We start from the raw sequence: 11,023 nt of genomic DNA, 5'->3' as shown, positions 1-11,023 counted from the left end.
TGGAAGCTCTACGTAAGAAGCATGGTTTTGTTCTCTGATTCCTTTGCAATCTGGCCGAGCTACCGGTGCTAGATAATTATCGAATGGCAAATGGCATGTCGTTTTGTCCTCGAATTCAGTCGTAGCAGTCCCGATTCTTGGGAGATGCGTGTGTCACCATGAAGCTGTATTTTCATTGATCAATATATTTAAGATGAGATGTGCACAATATTATACAGAGTACTATAATGATCTACAAGATTGTGTACAGTGGGAGGAGGTAGGTAAAGGTAATCCCCCCCCGCCCTTCTCCGCCCTTCGATTTCCCCGTTTTCTCTTCTTTTCTCCATCTTTTCGCGTCTCCAATTTTCTCCATCAATCCATCTTCCTCTTGTCAAATAACATCATCCCAATTGACTCGATTCCTCAGATCTCACCTTCTAGTGTCTCTTCATACCATATCTACTGTCTTTCCCCGCAGGAGACAACCCCCTCCTCGGCTCTCCCCCAGACCCTTTCCCCAGCTCTTTTCCCCGCCTCCGATCTCCCCATTGGCACGATACACCATGCACAAGATGTTCTCCGGCCTAACCTGTCTGACTCCTTTTTCCATGCGGGACTGCAAATCCGGGATTTCCTTCGGTGTGACCCGTGGTTCGAGTGCTTGGTGAATGCTTGACTTGAAGCCGATGACGCACAAAAGGGTCGGTTTCCCCGGGTGAATGTCTGCTTTTATTGTTCCTTGTTAATCTTCCGAGTCTTTGTGTTTGTGTTGGTTTGTTCCCTCGTACACGTGCAGGGGTTTGGTGTTACCTTGTCTTGTCTTCACCTTTTCTTCTTCCCCTTCTCTCTTTTTTACTTATACATACTCTCTTTGATACACAGGCAAGATGTCCCGCCAAAGCTCACACGAGCATGACCCCGAGCTGAACGTTAACAAGGGCTACGTCGACAACGTCGAAGAGGTCGCCGAAAATGCAGACAGGCCTAATCCTACAAAGCAGGCACCGGCCTATGTTGCCAGATTGACGCCCGAGGAGCGCGCCCAGGCTGAGAGGGCCCTCGTGCGCAAGATTGACTTTCGTCTGCTGCCTATGATTATCATCATGTATATTCTGAATTATTTGGATCGGAATAATATTGTTTGTTATTCATGATATTGTGGGGGTGGCGGATGTGACTGCTAACGATTATCTAGGCGGCTGCCCGGTTGGCTGGTCTTCCAGAGGATTTGGGATTGGAGGGCTCGCAGTATGCTACTTGTGTTAGTATTCTGTTTGTGGGGTACTTGTTGATGCAGAGTATGTTTTTATCTATCCATCTATCGTGTCGAACGAGTCCAGGTAATGGGTTGGATTCTATCTAGTTCCGTCCAATTTACTTCTTAACAAGCTCGGAAAGCCGGCCATTTACCTGCCTTGTTCGATGGTGCTTTGGGGTATCATTTCGACTGCTACCGCTGGTGCGCAGAACTATGCTGGTCTCGTTGTGATTCGGTTCTTCCTTGGTTTCGTTGAGGCTGCTTACTTCGTATGCTTCATTATCTGCTTCTCTTGTCTTGATGTTACTAACGTGCAAAGCCTGGATGTCTTTACTTCCTCAGCGCCTGGTATACTCGCAAGGAGCTAGGATTCCGGACTGCAGCCCTCTACTCCGGCTCCTTGATCTCTGGCGCTTTCTCCGGGTTGATTGCCGGTGGAATCACAGGAAACATGGATCACAAGGGTGGTCTGCGAGCTTGGCGGTGGCTTTTCATCATCGAGGGTGCCATCACTATCGTGGTTGCCGTTGTGTCTGTCTTCATCTTGCCCAACTTCCCCCGTACCACTTCCTGGCTCTCCAATGACGAGAAGGAACTCGCTACCTGGCGTCTGGAGGAGGATATCGGTGAGGATGACTGGGTTGACAGCGAACAGCAGTCTTTCCTGCACGGTGCCAAACTCGCCTTTACCGATATCAAGACCTGGGTTCTTGTAAGTTTCCACCCACCGACCACTTATAACAAGTACTCATACTAATTATCTCAGATGCTCCACATCCTCTGCATCGTCTCCTCAGCCTCCGTAACCAACTTCTTCCCCACCGTCGTCAAAACCCTCCACTACGGCAACATCGAAACCCTCCTCCTCACCGCACCCCCTTACTGCCTCGCCGTGATAACCGCCTTCCTGAACGCCCACCACGCAGACAAATCCGGCGAACGGTACTTCCACATCACACTCCCACTATACGTATCCATGGCCTCGTTCATCCTCGCTGCCGCGACCACCTCCACCGCGCCCCGCTACCTCGCTATGATGCTTATGGTGCCATCGCTGTATACGAGTTATGTGGTTGCGCTGGGTTGGATCTCGAATACGCTTCCCCGGCCGGCGTCGAAGAGAGCGGCCGCGCTGGCGGGTATTAATTGCGTTAGTAATGCGAGTAGTATTTATGCTAGTTATATGTATCCGTATAGTGATGCGCCGAGGTTTAGTATGTTTGTCTAGTTTCTTTATCTGCAGTTGCGATGAACCTTACTAATGTGGTGCAGTCCCTGCTATGTCCGTCAACTGCGCTACGGCCTTTATCGCTATAATCTCGGCCACACTCCTCCGATTTATGCTCGTCAAGCTGAATAAGAAATTAGACCGTGGTGAGAGTGTTATCGGTGCTGTCTCGGGAGGAGTCCCCGGCGAGGCCAGTGCGAAGGGATTCCGGTTCTTGGTTTAGATCTTTTATGCATGATACACATACATGTTACGATTGGGTTATTTGCGGGAGTTTATCTATCTATCTGGATCATGGGTTTAAACTTTGATGAGTATTACGACTACACTAAATCCACGATATGCTTTTATTGGAATGATTCAAAATCTTTCTTACATGCAGCACACCCCCTTACTCACACACACGTAGCAGTAAATCTCTCATACAAGACAGACGCATGCATGTCTCAACCTGAAAACCTTCCTGACCTGATCACGCAAACCTCAACCTCTCCTCACTCCACCCCGGCCTCAGCGATCCCCCCTCATCCAAACGGCCCACATCCAGCGAACTATCAGCAACGTAATTCACCCTCCAATCTAATTCAATACTCGCCCCATCCTCGCTCTGTGCCCACACCGCTACTCCAATCGTGTTGTCGCCGTGGTAATCCAGTATCCCCGGCGGAACGGGGAAGACCACCTGGTTCCCGATGTGGGGGTTGTACCGGCCGTATTGGTACCCGTTTATGAATATTTGGGCGCGGTAGGCTTTGCTGCTGGTGGATGGAGTGGAGAGGATGAAGGACATGGATGTGTCGGTGTTGTTGGGGAGGTCGAGGGGGATGACGCTTCGGAAGAATTGGATGGTTGCGTTGGTGAATGTTAATGGGGGGCTGCTGGTAGTACTGGACGTGGTTGTGTTAATCGTAGACCAATCACTATCGTCGAAACCGGGTAAATGCCAGCCCATCCGTTCGGCGTATAGTCCGTCTTCATTGTATACGCCGCGGACGGGATCGAGATTCGATTCTCCTCCAGCTGTACCTGCAACGCGCCAGTGCGTAAATGCGAGGTCTTCACTGCTTTTCTCGTCTTCGTCGAGGAGACGTGCTTCGAGGATGCCGCGCGGGTTGAGAACGCCGGTTGTTTGGTCGTGGCCTGTGTCATCGTGGATGATGAGGAGGGTATTTGGATTCGTTTCTGGTTTTGTGGAGAGGATATCAGATGGGAAGAGGATGGTCTTATTTCCTTGGGTTTCTGTTGCATTGCCCAGGTAAGAGGAGAGGAAGTGGCCGTTCAGATAGGCAGACCAGCCACTGATTTGTTAGCTTGTTCACCTAAATGGAAAAGAGATGGATCTTACAAAGCTGTTCCTCCTTGGATGTTCAGGTAGACGCCTTTCGCGGTGTTGTTAAAGTATCCTCGCCAGAGACGGATGCCGTTGTGGAAGCCTTCTTTGTTAGCTTATTGATAACTATCATGGATACAATGGACATACCATAATCATCCCCATAAAGAACGGGATAAGTTTCTGGTTTATGTGGATTCGAAGTTGTCATATGGTTGGCATCTATCCTCGATTAGCATTGAGTGAGTGTAGATAGATAAGTGGCACTTACCAGCCCACGCCTCACCAGAGTCATCATATGATGGCAACCGCTCTGGTAGACTGTCTTTTGTTTTCCACGATGTCAACGAGGGTAACTTAATAGATGGTGGTGCAGCAAGAGAAGCCCGCAGACTTCCATATTCCGTCCTCGTGGTTTTGACCTCTTTGCCATTCCAGGTGATTGTATCCAAGGTCTGGGGTGCGAAGACCTCGATACTCGTAGCATCCACAGAATCACCAGTCACTGCAAGAGTTGATTCAGTAATTTTGGCACCGCGAACGAGGTATGGACCTTGAATCAGAACTTCGACCGGTTAGTAAATGCCAATTAATAAATCAGGCGAAACATACCACTTTCTGTCTCTGGAACAAATGGGTCATTTGTCAATGCAGGCGCCCAGAAATTATATGCGCTTGTTCTATCGAGTAAAACCACGCGTACATCGTCGAGCTGGAGGATGCTCATTCCAGATGACTGGGTGAATCTTACCGTGAGACCACCATTTTCCTGGTAGAAACCCATACCCGAGCAGCCCTGACAGTTACTGACTGATCCAGACTTGACTCCTTTGATGGAGAACTCGCCGGATTCTCCGGTAGGTACCCAGAGGACAAGTGTAGGTTTGTCATCCAACACAGCGTAGGTGAGAACCTCCGCGGTGGAATAGAGAAGAGTCTTGGAACCAAATGTAAAGTCCGTCACGATAATCTTGGACTGGTGACCATTGAGACGTATAGTACCTCCATGGCTAGGAACAGTCAGACCTCCGACAGAAGTGTTGACCTGAAGTTGAAAGGCCTCGTTTGTCCCAGAGGAAGAGTTGCTGTGGATGGTAACGTAGAAACCGGCATTGGTCTGCGGATTCCTCAATTCGTATGCTTCCACTGCTATATTATCGGTATACTGAGTTCCATTTCCAATCAATTCAGTCATGGTCAAATCTCTTGCACACCGCGTGAACAATGCCAGTAGTTTAGTCTCATAATACTTTGCCCCAATAGACCGATCTTCGGAAATCGGGGCTGAGTAGTCATAACTACTTGCCGTCACCGGTGCAGCGAGCGACCCCCAATTCGTACCTCCGTATAGCATGTACAGACTCATAGCCGTCACATGCTGGCCAATGTTCCACCGATAGAACAGATTCGCAAAGTCTGCCCCGGTATTCTCGGAGCATCCACCTTCAGGTCCTGCCCAGGGATTGTAAGAACCGCCCTGGAACTCGGGCATGAAAGACGGCGTTGTCGGTTGAACTTCTTGGAAGTAGTCGTAATACTGCATTACTTTGTACGGCACATACTCGCCATTCGTCGAGGTGCATTGGCTAATATCACACGTCCAACACTGCTACTGTCAGAATAATCCAGTCTTAGAGTTATGGTTAACCTACCGACGGGTAAGAGTCCAAGCCAGGGGCGTCAACGTTTCCACCAGCATTAGACCAATCTTTCCCCCAAGATTTCGAGTTCATATTAGGATCATTCGCGGTGAGAGGTACATTGATGCCGTTTTCCCGTGCACTCGCCTCGAGAAGCTCCATATAAGCAATTGCAGTATTATTCGGAACTCGATCACTTGGATCGCCGATCCACTGGTCTCCGTATTCGTTTTCAATCTGATAAAACAAGGTGTTCTCGCCATCCGTGATCTGATATTTGCTCGTAATCTGCGACATTTTAGTGAAGTACGGCTTCCACGCGGCAGTATAGCGTTCATCGTCATTGCGTAGCGTTCCGTATTCCCCAGTCGTCAGCCACAAGGGAAAGCCACCAGCATTGGCTTCCGCATTGACATATGGCCCTGGGCGAACGATGATATACAAGCCCAACTCCTTGGCAAGTTCGAAAATAGGTGTGATATCACGAGCACCGGTCGAAAAGTCAACGGTATGGTTATTTGGCGCATGGTAAGCCCAACTGGAGTAAAATGCGAATGCAGTAAATCCAGCCGCTTTAATCTTCTCAAGAATATCCCTCCATAGTCCTGGAACTGGAATGCGCCAGTAGTGGAATTCACCGGAGAAGACGAAGATTCTCTGCCCGTGGATCTGGAAGCTGTAATGATCCCATTGAACGACGGTGTTTAAGCTGTTATCGTGGAGAGGCCATTGTGACTCTGCAGCTGCCAAAAGCCCTATACTTGAAAGTAGGGCAAGAAACAAATGGAAAATGCGCGCCATGGCTTAGCTCAGCTGCTGGAAAGCAAGATGGAAACAGGAGTCCAGAAATTGAGGGCATTTTGGCAAATTTATAGACAAGAATGAGACCATCTAGTTTGATGCGTTAATTAGAAAAACAGTGCCAAGTGGCTTGGTGTATAGCTGCATGAGCCTGGTGGGATGCCCCGCTGTGGGATGAGAAATACTAGAGGCCTAGAGACTTGGAAATATAGACCCAAGGAAAGGTATATGAAATTAATTGTATCCATTGGAAAAGTTCAATATAAACGTTATTGTTAAGAATATTATGAAATATCGACTTGGAGACGAAGACATCGCGTGTATCGTGGCTGCAGCAAGACCCTCTGCGGGGATTTTTCCTCCAGTGAGCTGCCAGTCGGGCTGGAATTTTCCGTAAACCATAGAGGGAATATAGATTAAATCTGCTGGCCAAGGAAATGTCTCGTTGCGATTAATTATTGACGTCAAAGAAGTGCCGATGTCTTATCCTGAGTCGGAAGAGTGTGCTTCTGTTTTCGCCTGAGATGCTGCAGTCTGATCCTTTACGTTGTTTTCATTTGAACCGTTAGTATTATCGAGTAGATATCGATAGAATGAACTGTTCTTTTTCGCCCGCATCGATGGTGTTCGACCAGAATGATCGTGTGAGTGTAGGTCAGCGCTTGCTTCAGTTAGCATTTGCACGATTACTGAAAACCTCCCTCTTGACGCCTGTGCAAGAGCAGTAAGCCCATCGTGGTTTGGTATATCTGGGTCTGCACCGCTCTCTAGCAGCAGAGAAATAACTCTTGAAGATCCGTTCCTTCGAAATTTTGTAGCTTCCAAAAGCGGAGTGCTGCCAGTATTATCCTGCATGTTTGGGTTGGCACCATTCTTTAGTAGACAGTCAACTACTTCTCCATTTCTACAGTGCGTTGCTTCATGTAATGGAGTTCGGCCTCTTCGATCTGGACAATTTGGATCAACACCACTGTCCAGGAGAAACTGGGCAAACCTCGCACTTTCGGTGTGGATAAGATGTAATGCTGTTCTGCCGTTTGCAGTTTTAGAGGTAGATAGGTTAATTCCCATCTCCAGGAAAATCTTGACAATCTCCTCACGACCAGCCCTAGCTGCCTTTAGTATTGGCGTGAGTCCATCGTGATCTGGGGCATTCGGCTCAAGGCCTTTTTCGAGTAGTATTCGGACGATTGCCTCGTTGCTGTATGTTGCGGCTAAGGATAGTAGAAGTATACCATTGTCATAGTGTTTTGCAGTTGGATTGACACCGTGGTCCAAGAGACGTTTGACCATGCTTGGACGTATGCTTTTTATCGCTAACACCAGCGGAGTGAACATTATATTATACGTCGGATCTGGATTGATATCCTTCCTCGCAAGAAGCAAGTTGACAATTTCTTCGTGTCCGGATGCAGCTGCACGAGCCAAAGGAGTCAACCCCCGTCTACCATTATCTCGAATATTCGGCCTCACATCTTCCTCTTGTAACAGAATCTCGACAATGTCTTTATACCCCCTGCTGGCTGCAATCGACAGTGGCGATTCCCCATATCTGCTTTTAGTATTCGGAGACGCACCGTAGAGAAGCAACAGCCGCAAAACGCCAACATATCTCTTTTTTGCGGCTAGAAATACCAGTGGTTTGAAACAATGAACACGCATCCTATAGTTGATGTAATCAGAACGAAAACGATACCATCGGCGGCGTGGTTCTGGGCAGATTTCACGGCTTTCATATCCCTGATTTGAATCCTCCTCTTCAGATGAAAGCTCACTCTGGCCCTCAACCATCTCATCATCCACATTAGCCCCCTGCTCTAGAAACTTCAGAAGCGTGGATTCAAAGTTATACTTGACCGCCCATCTCGCCCCGGAACTTTGATTATGTTCAACATTGTGCTGATAAAGGAGGCAATCCAGGGCAGCGTAGAGCCGGCGACAGGTTTGCGCTAATGCGTTGATATCGTGCTCCTTATCTAGGCCATCGGCGATACTGAGGATTATTTCATTGGGTAGGTTAGTGAGTGCCATGATATGATATTGATTCTGTGTAACCGTAGTGTTCGTGGTGGTGTGATGAAATGAATAGATTGAAAATCACCTGCAGGTCTCTGGGGTTGTTGGTTGTTGGGGTGAGACAGCGCAGGTGTAGGTGCGTGTGCAGGTGCAGGTGCAGGAAAGAGTGAGGCCTGTTGTGTTGCTCTTTTGGGGAAACGCTAGGCAGCAGGTCACATGCAGTCAGTCAACCATTGTGTGTACCTATTTTGTAGGCACCCTGTACTGTAGAGTATGTAGATGGAAGTTGGGTATTAATCTTTTATTATGTATGATAACACCAGTCCAAGTCTTGCTAAGCACTGACGCCTGGATCCAGATCCAGTGGCAGATAAAACGTGTATTTACAGAAAGAATATCTCAAGAACAGAACTCTAAACCCCCAGTCAAAACATTAGAGAAGAACAGCCCACGCATTGGCAATTCCATTATCAATCCATCAGTCTTATTGAATCGTGTATTCGTGATTAGACCTGGAAGCCCCGGCCTTCCGTTGCCGTTCGGTTCAGAGCTCCTCTGTAAGCCTGGAGCGCAGTCCCTTGTAGGAAGCGGTTGGAATAATCCGTGATTAAACCATAATAATAATCGAGAGTCCCAACGGTGGATCAACCGGGCATTTTATCATGTCTCAAACAAATGTGGTATTTAGTCACGATGGATAGCTTTAAGCCTTGTCACTCAAAACATCATAGGGGTTGTTGCCCTTGATGTCAGGAGCACTGGACTTCTTAGAGCCCTTCTTCACAGGCGAGAAGCCCTGCTCTGACTGATTGCCATTGGCAGCGGACTTCTTCTGGGTCGAAGAGCGCGTCTTGATGGGGGAGTTGACGTTGCTCTGCTGGGGCTTCTTGGCTTGAGCCTGAGCCTTTGCCACGGCTTCGTCGTCGGTGAGTTCACCATTCTGTTCCAGAGCAGCCTTCTGGATCTCACGGCTGACACCCTTCAGGGCATCCAGACCGGCCTTCTCAGCGGGGTGCAACTGGGTGGGGTGCTGAGTGCTTGGTGCCTTGCGGTACAAGTACGAACGGATAAAGAAACGGACGAAAAGGAATGTCAAGGGCAGGAGGTACATGACATTCAGCCAAACAGCAAAGGCTTGACCAGTTGTGTCGAGGCAAGTCACCATGTTGGAGTCATTGGCCTGGATAGCACCCAATGGCTTCTGGCCAGCGCCCACATTCTCGGCGACACCCTCAGCTCCCGCAGCACGGAAAGCAAACTTCTTCAACCACGGGGCCGGACCAGAAGAACCAGCAGTAGCAGGAACACTGGCGGCTTCCCTCGAAGCCGGGGCATAAGGCAGGGTGTAGCTAACAAACAAGTACGAGGCGGCCATAGCGGTTCCAAAAACGAACTGGGTGATCTGCATGGTAGTCAAGGACTGCTTTATGGCTTGAGGGACACGGATGCGAAGGGCAGTCAGAGTGTAGTAAGTGTACTAAAAAAATACGGTTAGCCAATGCAATCAATCGCAGTTTGTCGCATCACTTACCATCAGAGCATGAATACCCGAGTTAACGAGAGTGAAGATCCAAATCGGCGGGGCCATATAGCGGATACCAGCCCACATGCACATCATAGCACCGGCGTGGTGGTAGGTCTGCAAAGTCGAGCTCTTCTTACCCTTGGCCAAGATGATCGCGGTGTCCAACACCTCGTAAAACTTGGATAGGTAGAAGATCCAGCCCAAAAAGCCCAATCCCTGGTTCCACAGACGACCAACATCGCTGGGATCCGGAAGACCTCCCTCACCAAGCTTCATCTCAGGGTTCGCGATGCTCCATTGATCGGTCACGGAGTTGTAGGTAGCGGCATTACCATAGCCACGGGGGCCATTGGCCTTGCACAGGGAATCCGTGATGCCGACAAGGCCGTTCTGGTTATTCCACCCAGGCATAGAATTGCGGAATGCCTGAAACATTCCAGCGAAAGTCCACATAGAATAGATCGCGAGGAAGACATTGTGGAGGATGACGAAGAGCTTGAAGAGGCGTGTGTTGCTGAAAGCGTAGGGCTTGTATCCGCGGCTCTTGTTGATGCGATTGATGAGGACGACGGTCACGGCATAGGTTCCGGCAATGGTGATGGGGACGCGAATGTCGAGCATCTGAGTATAGAGGGAGTCGGGGATGTTGAAGGGCTGCTGCCAGGTCCATTCGGTGGCCTGGGGTGCAGGAAGAATCGCATGGTTTTCGCTTGGAGGGAAGCTCAACAGCGAGGCAGGCGGAAGACCAACGCGGACAGTGGCAGGGCCCGACTCGGTGGCCGATGTGAAGTCGTACATGGTTGGGCGATCTCTTCTCCGGGGGGAATCTGGAGAGAAGAGAAGAGAAAGAGAGGAAAGAAGGGAGGAAGAAGGTGAGGAAGACAACCGGCAATTATTATAGAAAGAAAACTTTTTTTCTTTTTGGCGATGGGGAAAGAAATAAAAATCAATTATTAGATTGGAAAAAATAAATACTAAGAAAAAAGCGATGGGGAAGAAAAAAAAAAAAAAAGAGGCAAAAAAAAGACCGCAACAGGAAACCAAACAAACTATCAATTCACGGCATCCACCCGTCAAGAGGGAGAAACCAGTCTGGTTGGAGTGTGAGGCAATGAATACTCAATAATCAGACAGACATCACCAGGGATTGAATAATATCATCATCATCAACCCAATAGGGCATATTGTTCGGGACAATGGAGAGCAAGATAGCGATGATCTCGCGGTGGAGCCCAGGATTGCA

The 11,023-nt window shown here is 48.9% G+C and overlaps 4 protein-coding genes across 4 annotated transcripts; 1 reads left to right on the top strand and 3 right to left on the bottom strand.

Annotated features, from left to right (window-relative positions):
- Positions 1–869: 869 nt before the first annotated feature.
- ASPWEDRAFT_109955 (putative MFS transporter) lies at positions 870–2,691 on the top strand (the record flags this gene model as incomplete). The annotated part of the gene is made up of 6 exons (XM_040828134.1): positions 870–1,121; positions 1,178–1,280; positions 1,346–1,509; positions 1,560–1,952; positions 2,007–2,454; positions 2,513–2,691. 6 exons carry the CDS (start codon positions 870–872, stop codon positions 2,689–2,691), a joined length of 1,539 nt encoding a protein of 512 aa, XP_040688450.1.
- A 249-nt stretch (positions 2,692–2,940) lies between these two features.
- Positions 2,941–6,239, bottom strand: ASPWEDRAFT_111137 (glycoside hydrolase family 35 protein; the record flags this gene model as incomplete). Its single annotated transcript, XM_040828224.1, has 6 exons — positions 2,941–3,766; positions 3,814–3,904; positions 3,949–4,020; positions 4,070–4,363; positions 4,411–5,404; positions 5,451–6,239. The coding sequence occupies 6 exons, from the start codon at positions 6,237–6,239 to the stop codon at positions 2,941–2,943; spliced, it is 3,066 nt and encodes a 1,021-aa protein (XP_040688449.1).
- A 324-nt stretch (positions 6,240–6,563) lies between these two features.
- Positions 6,564–6,983, bottom strand: ASPWEDRAFT_39854 (uncharacterized protein). Its single transcript, XM_040835200.1, has one exon. It carries the CDS (start codon positions 6,915–6,917, stop codon positions 6,723–6,725), a length of 195 nt encoding a protein of 64 aa, XP_040688448.1. The 5' UTR covers positions 6,918–6,983; the 3' UTR covers positions 6,564–6,722.
- A 1,543-nt stretch (positions 6,984–8,526) lies between these two features.
- Positions 8,527–10,770, bottom strand: ASPWEDRAFT_68221 (elongation of very long chain fatty acids protein). The gene is made up of 2 exons (XM_040838957.1): positions 9,787–10,770; positions 8,527–9,732 (listed from the first exon to the last, which is right to left on the bottom strand). The coding sequence occupies exons 1-2, from the start codon at positions 10,576–10,578 to the stop codon at positions 8,959–8,961; spliced, it is 1,566 nt and encodes a 521-aa protein (XP_040688447.1). The 5' UTR covers positions 10,579–10,770; the 3' UTR covers positions 8,527–8,958.
- Between the last annotated feature and the right edge of the window lie 253 nt (positions 10,771–11,023).

This window comes from Aspergillus wentii (assembly GCF_001890725.1).
Source record: "Aspergillus wentii DTO 134E9 unplaced genomic scaffold ASPWEscaffold_4, whole genome shotgun sequence".
NCBI lineage: Eukaryota > Fungi > Ascomycota > Eurotiomycetes > Eurotiales > Aspergillaceae > Aspergillus > Aspergillus wentii.
The sequence above is the reverse complement of the archived record's forward strand: the minus strand, read 5'-3'. Positions and strand labels throughout refer to the sequence as shown.

Excerpts from the sequence above, each read along its gene's own strand:
- ASPWEDRAFT_39854 (XM_040835200.1), bottom strand. The coding sequence starts at position 6,917 with ATGCTAACTGAAGCAAGCGCTGACCTACACTCACACGATCATTCTGGT.
- ASPWEDRAFT_68221 (XM_040838957.1), bottom strand. The coding sequence starts at position 10,578 with ATGTACGACTTCACATCGGCCACCGAGTCGGGCCCTGCCACTGTCCGC. Across the intron at positions 9,733-9,786 it reads CGGGTATTCATGCTCTGATG|TACACTTACTACACTCTGAC; the intron begins GTAAGTGATGCG and ends GTATTTTTTTAG.